The sequence below is a fragment of the Ciona intestinalis genome, chromosome 1, assembly GCF_000224145.3.
Source record: "Ciona intestinalis chromosome 1, KH, whole genome shotgun sequence".
NCBI classification, from domain to species: Eukaryota; Metazoa; Chordata; class Ascidiacea; order Phlebobranchia; family Cionidae; genus Ciona; species Ciona intestinalis.
Genome location: NC_020166.2, coordinates 9,493,525 through 9,512,997, shown reverse-complemented (window position 1 = coordinate 9,512,997; position 19,473 = coordinate 9,493,525). Strand labels below are relative to the sequence as shown.

The following is a 19,473-nucleotide window of genomic DNA, read 5'->3' as shown; positions in this document are numbered from 1 at the left end:
AACGACTGTCGTTTTCCGGCCACACGAGGATAAAGTAAGTTACATTCATTCATTCATATTAAATCTTCTTACCAGACATGGCTGCTGGAATACTGAACCCATCTTCATCGTGTCCCTTACTAACAGCATTAGCTGTTGTGTAAACCCCAATCCTTTTGCCTCTAACCATCTTTGGAACTGACCACAAGAATCGAACAACGTCTCCAACCTCAACCTCCAAGTATGAAGGGTTCCATGCGTAACCAATCCCATAAGCTGGGAATTCATTGTTGTTAATATGGGAGTAAAAATTATGGAGAATTTTAAAAGGTACGCCTATAACTCTGTAACTCCCCCAAGCAAGCCCATTACACCATGCCTAAGTTAATCGCCGTGGCATATGGTTAACACGCCTGCCTGTAACCCAGAGGTAATGGGATAGAGACTCAACAATGCTGCCATTGTGGGTGTATGTGTCTTTGGCAAGAAACTTAAAGGCAATGGCTTCAACCCAGTGGTCCCTAATGGGTTGTCTAAATTATCCGCCACACATACAAAAATCACCAAATCAAAAAAAATTTAATTACCCACAAAGTAACATACATGGTAACTCGTAAGCTGGCACAAGGTGCACACCCGTATTATAACTACTGTCGTTTTCCGGCTATGCGAGGATAAAGTAAGTTACATTCATACATTCGTGTAATCATTGTGTATCAATCCAAATGTGTTAAATAAAACAGATACACGTAACTCACTTGCATGTGCCCCATCGTTGGTTACATTGTGTACAGTCCCTGACGATGATGTCACACAGGTCATTTGTGTCGATGATGTCACAGTGGCATCACAAGTGATGTCACCAAAAGTAACACTAGTGTCAGCAGTGAAGCCTTGACCATTAATAGTAATACTGGTTCCCCCCATGTGAGAACCAGTGGTTGGGGAAATAGAATCCACAGAGAATGCATAAGTTACTGAGGCAGCAACGCTGTAAGGGTTGTGTTAAAGTATATTAATTTATATACTTTATTTAAAAAATGCAAATGATAAATATTAAAAATTTCTTCTCTCTTTTTTTAGCTATTTTATCTAAAGGGTTTATTTTATTTTCATGACAACACTGATGATGGTTATACACCATAACATTTGATATTGAGGACAATTCTGTGATAAATATGAATTGTAATGGAATAAATATAAACTATGCAGCTTTTGGTAGAACTCCTTTCATGGACTCTCCCCAATGTCCTCTGCTTCATCAAAAAAATAACCTAGATTTGTTTTAACATCTTTGCGTATGTTATCTTGTTTACCATTTTTCATTAAATAAAAACAATGCCACAAGCAGAAGTACTAGTGGTTCATCATTGCTTGTATTCACTAAATGAATATAAACTGTGCTTTATAATGTAATGTCCTATAGTGTAATAAATTATAGCTTTCACCTAATGCTTTCTAATTTAGTAAAACACTTTTTTTTATTTAAAAAGAAACAGTAATTTTTTTATATATAAATAAAAGGTTAAACCTTAACGCAAAAATGTATTTTGTACTTTGGATTACAATCACCTGTTTAGGGCGCAACCATTAGGTTGGATGGTAACCTTGAGGTCATAGCTTGCGGGTGGCAATGCTGGGGTGTCAATCTCAATTAAGGTGTCACTCCAGGAGGCCACTGTCACTGAGTTGGTACCAAAAGTTACAGCTCCTTGTGTTGTTCCAAAGCCAGTTCCAGTTATAGTGACCCTGGTTCCTAAAAAGACAAAACATTTTATAGAGATGATTAAATATATGATCATCCTCCAATGTTGGAGACAGTAATCAAGTGAAGAGTTACTGTCCGAAATATATGCTGACAACAGGTTTAGTATCCAGTCAGTTACTTGGTCCTGCATCAATGTAAAACAAGTTGCCATCCACGAAGATACATTACATACCTCCGTTTGAAGTATACGCTTTGGATGAGATCGCAGAAATTGTGGCAGCTCCAATGTCGCTGTATTCGTACATCACTGATGATGACACAGTAACCGATGATGTCGTCACGGTCACTGCAACGCTGGAAGCATTTGAGGCCGCTGAGGTTGTACACACGATGGTGCTATAGGTTACCGCAGAAATTATACAAATATTTCCACCAATCGAAACCGAAGTACTTGAATTATCAAACGCTATAAAGCAAAAAAACAATATTACAATATAAACAAATAACCTCCTTTCTATTCTATTGTATTCTCTTTGGTTAAGTTCCTGAAGGACTTTGTATTTATGCCGGATTTGGCTCATTACCCATATACCCAAACTAAAATTAATCTTCATGCAAATAACTGTCTTAAATTGTAATAATATTGCTTTGCTCTAGAATTATAATTAAACAAAAATACTATTGGGTTATTCTGTAGAATAATTAAGTTTTAATTTTTCCGGCACAAGTCAGTTTAATAAAATTAGACAGTAGCTGCAGCATATTTAGAACAATAATTTTGCCCACTATCATAAAACAGGTAAAGTAAACATTATACTGACATAAACAAACGGATCATACCTGATCCTGAGATTGTGACCGTTGTACACCCATTGGTGCTGCCATTAGTTGGTGATATAGAAGTGACAGCACTGGTCACTGTGAACGTACCAGCAGTCGATAAAGCAGAACCTTTGAACATTTAAAAAATATATTACAATGCCAATAGCAGGGAAGGAATGAGATGTACTGTAAATAAATCAATTTTATTTAATCTCACGTGTCGGGCAATGAAAGTCGTTATTACACAGGTGTTCTGTGACACACACCTCATGACAGCCTATTGCTAACAATTTAGCTAGGTAAATAAAAGACACTGTGCCATGGTGTCTGTCGATGAAGTAACACACCATGATCTTGTTTACCTTTCCCGGCAACTTCAACTGCAACTGTTTGTGTGCCACCAGGGGATTCCCCTAAAGTGCAGCCAACAGATGTATCTGAAACCGATGCCACAGTACAAGCTACTCCACCAACCTCAACAGTAACATTGCCGGCTGTGGTGCCGAACCCTGTACCTGTGCACCACAACTTTTAATTAAAGCAGTAGTGTTAATTAAAAAACAACAGTGCAAAGTTTTATCATAAGATTGATGTGTGTTTCAAAGCATGTATACATAAAAAAAGGAAAAAACTCATGAAAATAATAATGTTCTATTCAGTGTTCTGTTTAACATATGTGAGATTGACATGCCATATGAATAGACATTTGGCCACAGTTGTTCCAATATCCTAACAACTATAGTGCTACAACCAAAAAGTGCAACTGGTTGGATCAAAGTTTAACTCTTGCCCAAGTACAGTTACACGTTACGCCTATTAGTCTCAAGCATTAAATATTAATCTCTAACCAATGAGTTAGGGTGTTAAACCTAATAAAATCTATGTTACCTGTTAAAGTAATTGTTTCCCCTTTCTGGGCACTAGTAGGTGCTACATTCGTCAAAGTTGGGGTTGCCGTTGACGACCATTTAAAGCCACACGATGTCCCTGCATCGCTGTCGTAATCTCCGTCACATTTTGATGGAATATTGTTGATGTAAACTTGAACCTGAAGTTACATGTATAGATGTGTTGCCTTTATTATAGCTATCTTGCATGGTATATGATGTGTAGAAGACAACTTTAGTATGAAAATGAAAAGCAGCAATGAAATATTGCTGCTAAGCATAATATAAAAGTAATTTTTTACATTTGGTGACTAATAACTCCCATACATTTGGTAAGCAAAGTTATAATAATTTTTGTCCAAATTGTGGAACATATTAGTACAATCACCCAAAAAGTTACACACATAGTAACTCATAAACAAAACACCCATGCTATAACGACTGCTATTGCCCTACCATGCAAGGAAGAGTGTAATATTTTACATAAACATCATAGCTATAGCTATACTAACCTGGGGCTGACTATGTCCAGTGCTAAAGAAATCTCCATAAATTGGGTTCATGTTAATACCCCCCTCTGTTACTACAGTGGGTGTCAATACAGGAAATTTCCCAACAATGTTTGTACCATTAGCTGTGATGGCTGGGTACTTGCCTCCAGGTGATAAAAATGTCATTTTCCAAGAATATCTATGAAAGGTTTTAATTAAATATATACAAGATAATTTGCTTTTTAAATGCATGAAGATATGGAGCATAGGTTGCTTACTCCATTACGCCAGCATCTAGAGTGCTACCATCTAGAACCTACTGAAGGCTGAAGCATTTATAAACACTCTATTAAAGTGATTCTTTTCTATAAAGAAGTCTTCTTCAATAAAGCCTTTCTTAGCTCTGGCACCTATAACGTGTACACATCAGCTTACCCAAAACAGTTTCCACTTTTGACAACATGCACTGTATTCACCCCAGGCAAGCTTTGTAGTTGCAGAGTTAAATCATCCGCAGATATGTTGGTAGGAAGAGCTGATAAAGAACCATATGAAGCATCAGAAAATGAGATATCGAATGTCCCGGTCACTGCTGGTGTGGCTGATACCAACCTTGTTACTCGCACCTGTGTGGATTGCTTGGTGAGAACCGATGGTTATAAGGGTCACTAATGGGTTGTCTATATTGTCAGCCATACAAAACTAGCAATCACAAAGTTATATCCCTAGTAACTCATAAGGAGGCATGAAGTGTACGAAACAGAATTCTCATGTTATACCGATTGTCATTTCCCTGCTTTAACTTCTTTTAAAAGTAATTTAGAACACAATTATAATAAATATTCTGAAAAGTGCAAAGGTTTTTAACAATAAGTATACAAGGACAGGGCATCACTTGCCATCTTATTATAGTTAAATAATGATATCCAGAGCTTCAAACCAGAAACCGTTGGAATGGCGGTCTGTAACCTCTAATCAAATATTATAAGTGTATCGATAGTTGCCAGACACTTTGAACCTGATTTATTAATAGCTTTTTTATCTAAATTAATTTAGAATTCAAAAAACGCTGATCTTACAAAACTATCCCTGGTTTAAAAAACAATAGATCCCATTACTCACTCTGCTGGTAGAGTTCCAGTCATTTCCATAAACAGCTTCATCTGAACTTACTTGAGTTGTTTGGTTCGAAAAGGCCACACCTGGGTAAAGATTATTTTGTTGTCAAAATTGTGTACTAACAATAGTTAAACCGCTAATTTAAACAAAGTAAATGGGCATGCATTATGGCTAATATTAAACAGAAACATCATTTAAAGAAGGTAGAAATAAATGGGCACGTAATATGTTTGTATTGAACCGAAATGTCATTTTAAAAAGGTAAAATGAATAAGCACGTAATTTAAACATTTCATAGCAAATTTGACCTGTCAACCAAATATCATTAACATGTATACTTTATATTTTAGATTATTGTAAATGTTTTTTCAAGTAAAATGATGTTGCAAAAAGAAACTTCTTACCTAGAAGAGGGAAATGGCTGCCACAGTTGGTTGGGTAAAATGTGACATTAAAAGTGTTGTTTGTTTTTGTCACAGTGAGACGTTCAAGTTTGATTGAAGGAACAGCTGAAGGCTGGATTCGCCTCTGCATTTCTGATGTTATAATAAAATCATTGTAAATTAACAATAGTAGTTGTATATTAAATATTAAATGTCTTAAAATAAAAAGGGGAGCATTAAAACCGGCAATCTTTGTTAATAGGCACATGGTCAAACCCTTAACTAAAGGTAGCTGTACACAGTATCCAGAATTCGTCAGTTTTGTCTGTTTTGTGCGGATTTCGCTGCCGCATGCGGAACTCGGTAATGGGCTTGCATACGGCATCGCAAGCGAATTCGCATGCCAAATACTGTGTACAGCCACCTTAAGGGGGCTATTATTGTAAAATAAGATCATTCATTTAAATGAATAGAAAAGTATTTACTGTACATATGTGTGTGTAAGTTTGCACGATATATTACTTCAGATAAATGATTTTTTGCCTTATTTATTAGGGACATTATTTGCTTGAGGACATTATTTGCTAGTAGGGACATTATTTGCTTGAAACACACAAGTTCAAATTTGTAACATTCCTTTTTAATCTATTTCTTTGTATGCAGTAGCAAAGAACAAATTTTAAAAGAGAAGGGTATTAGATGAAATACAGTAGTCTTAAAATCTCGTAAAACTGTCAAATACAGTATGGCTTTGAAACATCCAATCATTCATTATTATAGAAATAAAAATTATGAAACATACCTTGAATTTTGTGGTCTAACAGATTGACAGAGCTAGCAATAAAGAAGTTATCAACATAGAGGTCAGTATCTGGGATCTGAACCATGCGAGATGTAAAGTTGCTGAACCATAAAGTTGTAACCATTTGCGTGTCCTGTAATATTAGAACTGATGAGACTTATACAAAATATGAATAAGCAAAATTTATTCATACTCGTGTGAGGCGGAAATAGTAGTTGTTTATGACAATTAACCATTAAGTGTGTGTAACTTTTTGGTGATTGCTTTTCTGTATGGAGGACATTTTTGAAAAACCATCAGTGGCCGCTGAGTTAGAGCAACTGCAGTTTTGTGTCTTGTAACAAATATGCCCACGATCATTGTAATGGCCAAAGAAAATTAAATCTTTATTTTAAATCTAAGAATAAGCAAGCATGGTGTCTATGGTGTGCGCAACAAATAAAACACAAACTACTTACTCCCTTTAAGAAGCTGTTCTACATCAATGCAGACGTGTTTCCATATTGTTGTGTCTTCCAATCCCAGCCCATTGAACGGAACAAGATATTGTTGCACGACGGCATTATCATTGTCAACATCTTCAAACAGGTAACTTATCCATAGGTGGCTGTTGATGTCTCCAATATAAGCAAAGCAAACCTGGATGTTAATTGTTAGTTGTAAACTACTACAACTAGAATTCATGCTTCATGTCGAATTATGACATGATTGCATCTTATACACCAGACATACATAGTGTATTCATACACCTCATGCTCACTGTCAAGTTATAACATGGGTGTCTTCTTATACACCAGACACACATGGTGTATTCATACACCTCATGCTCACTGTTAAGTTATAACATGGGTGCCTTCTTATACACCAGACATACATAGTGTATTCATACACCTCCTGCTCACTGTCAAGTTATAATATAAGTGACTTCTTGTACACCAAACATACAAAAGTATAACTCAACCCAACAACCTTTTTATAAATTGCGTTCATGTAAGAATGACTCCATTGGTTGAAAAGAAACCTTGGATTTTTAAGTGAACGGGTTCCACAAAATGAATTCTCACTTGAAATACCACCAGAATAAACACCACTGTTTGTCTCATAATCACTGAAACAAATAAACAGAATAAATGTTTCAAAATATACATAACATGTCATATACATGTCATAAATGTTTTTATTTTTTATAGATTTTAGTTTAAAAACTGACATTACAGGGGTTAGTTTGGTTTAAAACTGATACTTATGAAAATAAAAACAATCGTGTTATACATATATGGTTGTTCGTATTAATACTACATACTAAATTTTAACTTTAAAAGTTTATTTGAAAGGCAACCAAAAAGGTTGCATATACAAAAAAGTATCAAAGATATTATAGACTATAGATAATATAAATTAAAGATATTTATAAACTAAAAGGTAAAAAGCTTCATTGAAGACCAATGAACTTACAAATGCTTGAAAGCATTCTTAGCCAATGCTGGTCCAAGTTCATTCGGACATCTTGGCCCAAACAAACCATAGATGGCATTAGTAACAACCAAAGCAGGAGCATCGTAAGCAATTGGTGCCGATATGTATCCATCAACAGTCAGGGTGAAGGTGTCTAACTTTGGTATGCCAGCCTGGACCTCTGTAGTTGTCACCAATAAGTCGGGACTGTTACTGGTGGCGCTGAAATCATATTGCCCTGTACGGAATATGATATTGTTAATCACCATTGTTAATATTTAACCAAAATAGTTTAACTTGAATTTTACAAACAGGTTTTACATATTAACATGCATAAAAATTATCTCAGTTTGCTACAATTATAAAAAAAAAATTGTTAACAGAACTTGGCTAGTTAAACTAGGGTTCCGACCAATGTAGTAGCAGCAGATATTACACTTGGTTTTATTTAAATAAATTTATTCTAAAATAATTCCACCATCTATTTTCAAAACTTCTACCACTATCTATTTTTAAAAGTAAAAACATATACTGCTGCTGCCAGGCATAATATATTTGTTTTGTAAAACACATTTTCTCGCATTTATATAAGTACCAACTTTAAACTTTTTATACAGGTCGTTTCACCCTGATCAAAACGACCTGTTTAAAATGTTGAAATCTCCATACGCAAATAAATGCCAGAAGGTCTGTTTTATAAACAACTTTATTCGATAAGCTACTAACTAAAGTTAAACGCATAATCACTAAATACACCTGACTAACCTCTGGTAGTTTCAAAAGTGACATTATATGTTCCATTTGCATGCGTCACATTGACAGCTTCATCATTTATGGCAATCAAGGACATAATCGCAGACTTTACTTCGATCTCTGAGGCTCCAAACCAAATAGGATCTGTAGAGATGATTTGAAAAAGTGTAATTTATTTATCCTCGCATGGCGGGTCATCAGCGGTCATTAGAGAAAAGAATTGTTTCTTTTCATACACCTTCTGCTCGCTTACAAGGTACCACGTACACAACTTTGTGGGTAATTATGTTTGCAGCTTTTCATTTATTTTGTAATGTAGGCTGACAATTTGAACAACTCGTAAGCAACCACAGGGTTGTAATTTGCCCAATGACACTAATGCCCACAATGTAGCAGCATCCAGTAACAATAATCACCCAACCAGTAATCCCATCAATTTGTTACATCACATGTGGTGCTTTTATACACTTTATGCTCACTGTCAAGATAGGATATTTTCACATTATCCTTGAAAACCAAGGAAAAGGCAATGCAAATGCAAACCACAGATGGTGGCTTCATACACCTCATCATGTCAGATTCATATTCCACCCCTTACTGAACACACAACAAGCAAACTCTAACCTGTTGAAGTCTTAAACACAGTGATGGTGAACGAATGTCCAATGCATGAACTGATATTACATGTTGTCTCAATGGTCCACTGCGACGATACAGAAGTCTGTTCAACCCAGTCCTCAAGTGAGATTGACTGATGCTCCTGATCAACTTGGGATGTGATGGCAATGTTTTGAACTTCAGTGACTGCAAGAGCTGTAAACGAAGAAAGAAAATTTTATTTGTATTCATTTGTTGGTAGTAATAATATTATAATAATGTCTTCTCGATTGCGGCTGCGAAGAATTACAAACACTTTAAAAAGAAGAAGAAGAAGAATCTGTGTCATACAGGTTTAAGTCGTTCACTCTAAAGCATTTTTAGAAGTTAAAGTAAAATGTTTTAAATAAAAAGAAAACATCAAATCAATACATTTACACAAACTTTGGTAACCTTTAAGCATGCATGAGGTATATGACACAAAACACCCTTGTTATAAAGACTGTCGCTGCCCAAGCAAAACAATAAGTATTATTATTATCATTAAGTTGGTATAAATGAATGGATAAATGAAATTTGTTTCGTCTCTTCGGTCATGACAACGAAGAACGAGAGAGTTTATAAAAGCTTGTTTAGGATAATAAATGTGACCGTTACATCCTACAGACTATACAATGTAAACAATGTAAACCTGTGTTTTCTGGTGTGTAATTGGTAGTGTCAACCTTTACCCTCAGTTTAAAGTTAGCACCCCCACCCCCTTGGAGGTGGCGGATCTCAAAGAAATGTGGAGTCTTTGCTTGTAATGTTACCGAAGCACTGTAGCCACCAGATGTGATTATCTTTGCCTGTAAATGTAAATTTCAACCTCATTAGAGGGTGGTCTTAATTCAGAGGTAGGTAACTCAAGGCTAGCAAGTCAGATTTTTTTGTGTTAAAAATATAGGTAGCAGTTCATGTCAATTAAAAATATGTACGCTCTATGGCAGCATTAGCCAAAAAAGGATCCCCGGCCTAAACTGTGTGACAACAAACCACCTACACATGGTGACTTAAATGAAGTTTGAAACAGACTTTTCCACAATTCCACAAGGCATTCTTTAAAAACGGGTTTGGAATACTTCAGTATCCGATTTGGACCTGTGGGTATATGTTTTTAAACCAGACAAAGCAGGTTCATAAAAGTACTAATCTGTTCATGTAACTTTTATACTGCATTACAGTGAATATTGCACTAATAAAACTTTATCCTATGTCATGGCACCACACAATGTATAAGAGAAAGAAAAATCCTAATCTTGTACAACTTAATTCTGAATACACAAATAAAAGTTATATATTGAGCGGTACTGCACAATATATGGGAGATAGAAACTAAACTAAACATTAAACTAACTTTTCCAGCTTCATCCTCTCCATTAGTATTAATATAAAGGTCTGCCCTGTCGTCAGCGGTGAGATGAAATATATGCCCTCCAGTGACAGCAGGGAAATAGAAACCTCGGGTACGGGAGACAAAGTTATTTCCATTGATGGATCCAGACTCAGATTTGTCAGTGTGGCGAGTGAAGTAACCTGGTTGGACAAAGGAATTGTAAATAATTCACTAAATATGATCTTTTGTTTAAAAGGGTTTTATTCGAAAAAACGTTTAAGTAACTAGGTACAAGGAAAAGGCAATTTTAACCTTGTGCATACTTATAAGTTACTACATGCAATTTTGTGATGATTAATTATGGTGGATGTTTGTAATGTATGGCTGACAATTTAAGACAACCATTAATGAGCACTGGGTTCAAGCAATTTTTTTGGTGTCCCAAGGACATATTCGGCCAACAAACTGCAAATCACTACACTGTAGGCTAGAAGCAAGTGCTCCAACCACTGCCCTACAGTGCGGTATAATCTGGACAAGGCTTTGGTCAAACAATTGGGATGTTTAAAAACATAATAAGTTAAAACCATCTGGTTTGAATTAGCGGAACTACCACTGAATAACTTACCGGACACGGTGGTGTTCAATGTTCCATCAATATCAGTAATGGCCGGGAAAACCTCCACCTTTAGCCCCCGACCCCCGGCGTAGACACTCTTGTTTGTCACAGGTTCGGTGGCAGTCTTACAAATGATTTGGTTGTCAGTGACGCTTGTCACTGTGCAAGCTACCCCTCCAACCAATACCTGTTGAAACCAAGTTTAGTAACCTGGGTTTGTATTAATGTTTATATGGCAATAACTTTATGCATGTCCTCAATAAACAAATAAACGATTAAATATAAAAATACCCATAAAGTAACATATATGGTAACTCGTAAGCTGGCACGGGGTGTATAAACACCCGTGTTATAAGGACTGTCGTTTTCCTGCCATGCGATAAAGTAAATTTCATTCATTTATTCAAATATTCTTTCAGCGCCTGGCAATGGCAGTCATTGTAACACAGGTGTTGTGTTTCATACACCTAGTGACTGTTTACGAGTTACCACGTATGTAACCTTGTAGGCAGTAAAGCCCTATAACTTTTTTATTATTATTTTGATCTCCATTATGTCAGGCAAACAGAGAAAATGCGGAGTTATGTCGGAAAGCAGAACAAAGGTAATAACTATTAAGTTTATTACTCGAGCTCTGATCCCAGATTGATCATCAAAGTTTCTCCCAGATATAGTAAGCATGGTCCCACCAGCAGTGCTCCCTTGTTTTGGTGACACATCCGTCACAACTGCAGAGAAAACATATTTGTTTCAAACAACTCAAAAGATATATGGCTGATGGTATATTAGAGGTTTTTAGTGGAAGTGTAAAAACAGTTCTTTAAAAAAAACATCAATAATTTATAACTGTAACATGTATATTATAAAATTGGGTAGCTAAGGTGCATAAAACACAAACGAATTGAGCAGCACAAAAGCATTTGCATTATAATTCCACCCCAATACCCACCTGCATAGGTCTGTAGCATGTAGATCCTGTTATCTGCACTTAGATGTTTGGTTGATCCATACGGCCGCGATCGTCCAAATCCATCACTGACGATGAAGGAAAAGTTTTGGTTGCCAACATATTTGCTTCTGATCTTGCAAGTGATGGATCCCCAGTCTGAATGTGTTCCATCAAGGGAGAGGTCATACCTGGTGTTCATGAAGAAAAGCACAAATGTGAGGGTGATTATATAATGAACTACCTGTAATATTATATACTTTTGGTTCCTACAGTTAAAGAATCTACTTTATCTCAACGTTTTATCGCCATTCAGTAGGACTTTATTGGAGTTTGACACCACAACACCATGCTTGTACTATTGCAGACGAAACGTTTAAATTAATTTAATATTTTACACTAGAGGACAAAGATGTTACATACCACAAAGATGTTACAATATCCCTGGTAGCAGAGGTAAGGAAATACTTGTATCTTATTGTAAAGTGATATAAAATAAGTGCCACAATAAAGTCTTACCACATAATAACACACTGCGAATAAATATATGATGCCTCTTATATTTTAATATATAACCTAATTAAATTTATAAACTCACGGAACGTCGGTGTCTTTCAAGTGATCACATTGCCCTGAAGTCAACCAGATTCTGGCTATATTTGAAGTTTTTCCGTTTGTTGCTGCAGCTACAGCGGAGCTTATTTTGTTTGTGAAGATTCGGCCCCGAACTTTAATCAGAGATTGAGGTTCCAGTGTGGTTGCATTCAATGATTGAACCAATGGAGTGTGTCCATTGTTCACCTGTTGTATTATACATTGTAACAAACTTGAATAGAAAATATAGTAAGGTGGGGAAAGACAAGACACCTTTAGCACATAATATCCAAATACCTTCGTTTTTTTAACAGTTAAAATGGGTCTATGGGAGTCGTGGGATAAAGTTTTATAATTCTTTGAATGTTCTGTTTACTACCAAATGAGATGAGAAAATAGAATAAAAAGGTTTCCCATCTTCTGTCTGGCTTAGTCTCAAGTCACATGACAAATCAATTTATAAGATAAATCATTTATTCTGCTATTGTTGCTACCAGGCATAACATAATAAAGTAACGTTTTGGTAAAATAAATTATATTTTACTGCACTGACTTTCATGTGTGTCATGTTGAATAACCAAAGTTAAATATAACATACAAAACACCCTGGGTGTCAAGGGTAACAAGGTAACTCTGGCCTAAATCCCTGGTCCATGCTCTAGGATCTTGCGCATGGAATAAAATAGAATACTACAGTGGTACCAAGTTAAAATTCAATTGTCTTATTCATGAAAACTTACTGTTCCCATTCTTCCTATTAGTATTGATTAACCTTTATATTTGGTTAACCCCTCAAAGATTGTGAACTGTAATATGTATTATAACTTAATGAATATGAATAAAAGTAACTTTCTTTACCTTTGCATAGGCAGAAAACGACATTTGTTATAACACAGGTGTTCTGTTTCATACACCTCAAGCCAGCTTATACAAGAATAGCAGTGATGAGTCTTAAACCCACAACCCCTAAGTAAGAGGCAGATTCGCTCACCACTGTCGTACAGCGCCGGACAATATTTTTTATAACGATTGGTATTATAACATAACAACCCACATGAAATCTACAATTCCAGCTTGTATAATCATTGTTGCAGTAATGACTGTTTTCCAACCACACTCCATTTAATTTCATTCGAATGTAGTATGTTCCCTGTGTCATCTCTCTATATATAGACTTTATGTAAAAATCTTACACAAGATACACTTTACATAAAGTATAAACATGACAGTTAATGGGTACATCCAGGTTAAAACATAACATAATGTGCATATACAATGTTAGGGTAAAAACAAATCGCAGCTTCCTTGACGTGCCTTGCTGCAGGACCTCACATATATAAAATAATATGTGCAAATACAATGTTCGGGTAATGTGCCAACACTGGCTTATCTAGGGTCCCATGGCTCGTTATAGAATTTCACACTGAATATAAATATGGTTCACCTTGTGTAGCAAACAGTTTGTGTTTCATCACTTTCAGCTTCGTGGATGTCACAAATATACTGGTTGACTGAGTTGACAAGAAACGCCTCTTTACGTGGATCTTCTCCTGGGAATGTCATTTGAACCGCAAACCCTGGAATACATTAGTTGATTACTATGTTGTGTGTAAGGAGGTGGTTATATTATCCCTCGACGGTGAGTATCAGGTGTATAAGAAAAGGCACCTATGTTATAACTAGACAGTGAACATGAGGTGTATGAATACACCATGTGTGTCTGATGTATAAGAAGACACTCATGTAATACTTGACAGTGAGCAAGAGGTGTATGAATACACCATGCATTACCGGTGTAAGAAGACACCTATTTTATAACCAGACAGTGAGCAGATAATGTGTGAATACAGCAAATGTATAAGTTACCATGAAAACAATAACGGTGCAACAATTAACGTCATACAGCAACACAGTGTTATAATATTGCACAAATCAACTTCTGGCCTCTTTATTGTTTAAATTATCGCATTAATTATGCGCAAATATGCTGTGTTAACCGCACTGCCCGTAGGCTTACCCAACGTCTGTTCTGACACGAAGTGTTAAAATAAGGACGTGGGGTAAGATGGATACCATTAGCACCTAATATCCCATATCTTCTAATCCGGTTTTTAACAACCCTATTTTAGAACCGTGAGGATACGGTTTTATAAATCTGTAAATATGTATTATTTACTACCAAGTGGACTCAGAAAAAGGAATGAAAACATTGGTAATTTTACTCCAAACGACTAACGGACTAACCGACCATGTAAACCTGTTTGACCAATATTGAAAACTAAATGTAACTAACTTGCTTTATCCTAGCGTGGCCGGAAAACAACAGTCGTTATAACACAGGTGTTCTATTGCAAACACCTCGTGCCACCTTATACAATCTACGACGTATGCACCTTTGAGGTATGTTTTTTTGTTCTGATACTTCTACTACCAGGCATAAAATAATATATTGGTGGCTCATCTGGTATAAAAACGTAGTGTTTTCCAACGTTTCGTCTGCCTGGGTTAAAGAACTTGCCGTCAACTGTATTGTCCAGAGACACACATACGCCTACAATAGTAGCAGGGACAAGCTTTGAACCCATAAACGATGGGTTACGTTAGAGGCACCAAAGCTAACCACTGCACTACGACGCGGAAGGAACTATGTGCATTAGAGCAGCGTGGAAAAATATCATAACTGCTGATGGGGAGGTCTACTCTATCATTACTTCTCCAATATTCGTAGTTTTATTTTTTTTTCATTGCATTGCTATAATAGTAAAATAACAAAAACAATTTTACGTACCTCGGCCAAATATCTTGATCTGAGTCGCTCCATTTTCTCCGCCGTACTTCGGCGTCATGTATGAGACATACGTGGTTTCCTGGGCTGCAATCAAACGTATATAACATGCTAATTGCAAAAAAAGCTAAAATTTCATATGGGTTGGGGTAAGATAGGACATGTATTTATTCTATATGGTTGTCCCAAATTGGTTGTAGACAAAGAATATTAAAAAATTCTATAACCGTAGGCTCTCGACTCTGAAAGATTGTTGGGAAATGTTTGAAACACAATCAGGATATTTGCATATTGTGTGTAAAGGTGTCCCATCTTACCCCACGGTACTATATTATGCTTAGTGCAATATAAATTATCTATAACTCAATATATAGACTGCAGTCCTTATCCGTATATCAACATAGTTTTTTGAGTTTACTCTTAGCTCTTATTTATCAACTCTGTTGCTTTACGCACACACATATTATCATTATATACAAGTGCCCATTTGCAATGCAACGGCTGAGTAAGTTATACGCTCGCGATATACGTCGCTGATTAAAGATAAACGATCAATGTGCGACACTTATAAATCTAGCCATCACCGCGTTTTTAATTAGTTGTCCTTTATAAACTAAACCCAAACAGCGCAAAACAAAATAATGCGATGTTTCTTTATGCAAGGCACGGCAGTTGGCGTGTTGGCCCCAAATATTAAGTAACTTGGCATGGCCGCGCACCTTACCGCAGACGCGGTCGAAATCCAAAACACGCTCACCGCTGACGCACGAGGGGACTAAAACACGCTTGTCTCCACGCTGGACCAACACTTAAGTGAGGTGAACGCGTCTCGCGCGAGAGGCCAATTCCACGCCGCGACGAGGGTGCCTGGGGAGACATACGTAAGGTTTGCCACGCGTCTACGCCATCTAATCAAAGACGCGCACCCGCAGCTTCCTTCCAGTTGTCGCGAGACTTACTTGGTTGAACAATTAATGCCGGGTATTGAGTAGGCCATGAACTTGGACATTTACATTTTTCTTATTTATACTCGCTTGGCGGATGATGGTAACAGCGTTGTTATCAGACGAGAATGCTCATAAAATTTTACGTTGAGGGTACCTTGCTTTCAGAACCGATTCGGTGTTTGTATTAGCATTATAGTCTTATTTGTAACATACAGTAGGGTGGGGTGAGATGGGACACATTTCATTTTATTTTGTCGTCCATTGGTTGTAAACTAAGAATATTCGAGCGTTGGTAAATGTATGAAACACAATCAGGACATTTGCATGTTGTGTAAAAAATGTGTTCCATCTTACCCCGCAGTACTATATACCCTCTAAAGGTGGCTGTACACAGTATGCGGAATTCGTCCGTTTTGCCTGTTTTGTCCGGATTTCGCTGCCGCATGCAGAATTGGACACGGGTTTGCATACGATTTCGCATGTGAATTCGTACGCCGGATACTGTGTACAGCCACCTTAAGAATGCATGCGACTGTTAATGCAAGCCACGCTGCTTTGCAGTGCAAACTGCCCTGCAATAGCAAAAGTTACATGAAAGGATATTTTCAACCATTGTTAGTTTGAAAAGTCATTCTATTCTTGATCCAATTGATTGTCCGACTGTTTACATTCCTGGCATTACAATGGTGGTATCGACATAATAAATGATACGTTGTCATCACATTTGTATTGTCAAATCACAAGATAAGAAAACGTAATCTCGACTTCATTTTTTCCCACAGTGTCTGGTGTCCGCAATAAAAGGGCATTGTTTGGTCACTATCGGCGCAACAAACAAAAGAGTTTCTTAAAATAAATTGATACACAATATGTTTATTGTATCTATTCGCCTCGTATCTATGGACTGTTGGTTTCAGTATTATTTATGTTTTATTTATTTAAAATGCCACCTATAGGGGTCACGAGGTAATGTATAATTGAATAAATGAATTATAATGAAAATAAGTTTTATCCTCGCGTCGCCGAAAAACGACAAGGTATTCTGTTTCATACACCTCGTGCCAGCCTACGAGTTACCAAGTATTTTACTTTGTGGGTGATATTTTTTTTAGATTGTTTAATTTTTTATATATGGCCGACAATTTGGACAACCCATGACCACTAGGTTGTAGCAATTGTCGTTTATGTTTTGCCAAAGGATATACATCCGCCCACAATGGTAGCAGCGTCGAGCCTTGCCTCTGGGTTTTAGGCAGGCGCGCTTCACTTTGCCACGGCGCCGGAAATTACATAAACAGCGATGAATTGTGAGCACCAGCATCGTTTGGTAACGCAGTTTTGTGAGAATTCTGACTTGGCAGACCTTACAACACACTCGTACTTGGACCGGCAAGCAACGATATTTTATTCTCTAACAGACATAACATTGTTAATATAGAATGAAACAAGTTCCAACTACTATCGTTACCTTTACAGCGTACAATATGGAATAATATAACACACAGTTACGACTACATAACTTCCTGCTCATTGCAACTTATATGATTGCAGTTCGAATACGACTGCTACATATACACGCAGAATAGTGGCTCGGCCACGATGTGTTAATCTTCTTCACTTCTATCTACAACCCACGGTCTCAGTCAAAACACTTTCGTGACAATGCTACTTCACTAAATATGTTCTACGATATTTTCACTTTACGTCCTTGGGATTTTTTTCGATTTTGTTTAAAAATTTTTTGTTTTCTTTTATGGAAAAACTTACCTTCTGACGTCACAATAATCCCTATGACGTACAAAAAAACGTACGCAATGACGCGCCCCATTTCGACGCGACGTCCTCCGGCAATATTTGTACGCAACTTAACTCTTAAAGTTAAATTCAATTCCCTGAATCTACAGAAAGAATCCGACAGTTACTTTTCTTTAGGTTAAAAAAATCAGCGATTTTGCAACAACGTTGATAGATCCAAATGTTGAGAAAATTCTGTAATTACTCTTTGTTTACCACCAAACGAAATGATAAAAGTATACGAACGGGAACATCTTACCCCGATCTTAATATATAGTGGGGTGGGGAAAGACGGGACACGTTTTCATTCTATTTCTCGTCCCCCTTTGGTAGTAAACAAAGAACTTGCAAAATATTATAAAACCGTATTCTATCGACTCCCATAAACCGTTGTCAATTGTTTAAAACACGATAAGAATATTTAAATATTATGTGCTAAAAGTGTCCCATCTTCCCCCACAGTACTATATATATGCTAACAAAAAGTTGTTTTTTTTGTTTGTCCTCATATTTACGGTCAGATTTTACCATTTTATTTCTTCATCGTATAAGCCTTATGCTCAAATGAAATAATTATGACGTTCCAGTCTTTAAATACGGTTTGTGACAAAAGACACGGATCTTACGTTACGAAATAGAATCCATTATGTAACATCTCTTTGTAAGTAATACACAGGAGTGTTTTAATTCAAAACAGAGGCTTTATGTAGCTACCAAATTCAATATAACTTGCTTTATCCTCTCATGTAGGCGGCAAACGACAGTCGTTACAACACTGGTGTTTCGTTCACCAGGCCAAAAAGGAAGGGGTAATTTTAGGCCAATATTGATGTGCGTTCACATGGCCATTTAGCCTCCTTTTTTAAGCGTTGGAATCAAATATTTGATTTCTCCCCATATGTACGCGACACATTTGAAAAATATTGTCACAGTATGAGTGATTTTGAAGTTAGAATTACTACTGCAAAAAAACAAAAAAAGTCGAAAATATCATAAACACAAACTTGGTAATAAAATCTGTTCTTCACAATGTAATATTATTATTATAACCGGTCCCACAACGTTGGTCCCACACATATAAATATACATAATCTACACAAAATATGAGCAGACTGTACAACAATATGGAAGGAGACTGTACAACAATATGGAAGCAGACTGTACAACAATATGGAAGGAGACTGTACAACAATATGGAAGCAGACTGTACAACAATATAGAAGCAGCCTGTACAACAATATGGAAGCAGACTGTACAACAATATAGGAGCAGACAATACAACAATATGGAAGCAGACTGTACAACAATATAGGAGCAGACTGTACATATAAAGTAGACTATAAAATACAACTCTTTGTTCAGCATAAAAGGAGTTGAAAATAAATGGGGACTTCACAATAGTGTTTTTTGATAAAAC

The 19,473-nt window shown here is 36.5% G+C and overlaps 1 protein-coding gene across 6 annotated transcripts; it reads right to left on the bottom strand.

The window, feature by feature from the left end:
- Window positions 1–6,213: 6,213 nt before the first annotated feature.
- LOC108949428 (fibrocystin-L-like) lies at window positions 6,214–18,342 on the bottom strand. Of its 6 annotated transcripts, none has more exons than XM_026840689.1 (16): window positions 18,030–18,342; window positions 15,319–15,402; window positions 13,975–14,107; window positions 13,585–13,693; window positions 12,535–12,737; window positions 11,940–12,127; window positions 11,618–11,718; window positions 11,000–11,177; window positions 10,393–10,571; window positions 9,688–9,844; window positions 9,024–9,212; window positions 8,412–8,543; window positions 7,647–7,884; window positions 7,161–7,299; window positions 6,650–6,830; window positions 6,214–6,324 (listed from the first exon to the last, which is right to left on the bottom strand). In XM_026840689.1, exons 1-16 carry the CDS (start codon window positions 18,088–18,090, stop codon window positions 6,254–6,256), a joined length of 2,343 nt encoding a protein of 780 aa, XP_026696490.1. In that variant the 5' UTR covers window positions 18,091–18,342; the 3' UTR covers window positions 6,214–6,253. The 6 variants fall into 6 exon arrangements, with proteins under 6 accessions (XP_026696490.1, XP_026696503.1, XP_026696494.1 ...); XM_026840702.1 differs by lacking the exon at window positions 18,030–18,342 and adding an exon at window positions 16,035–16,450; XM_026840693.1 differs by lacking the exon at window positions 18,030–18,342 and adding an exon at window positions 16,040–16,450.
- Window positions 18,343–19,473: the final 1,131 nt, after the last annotated feature.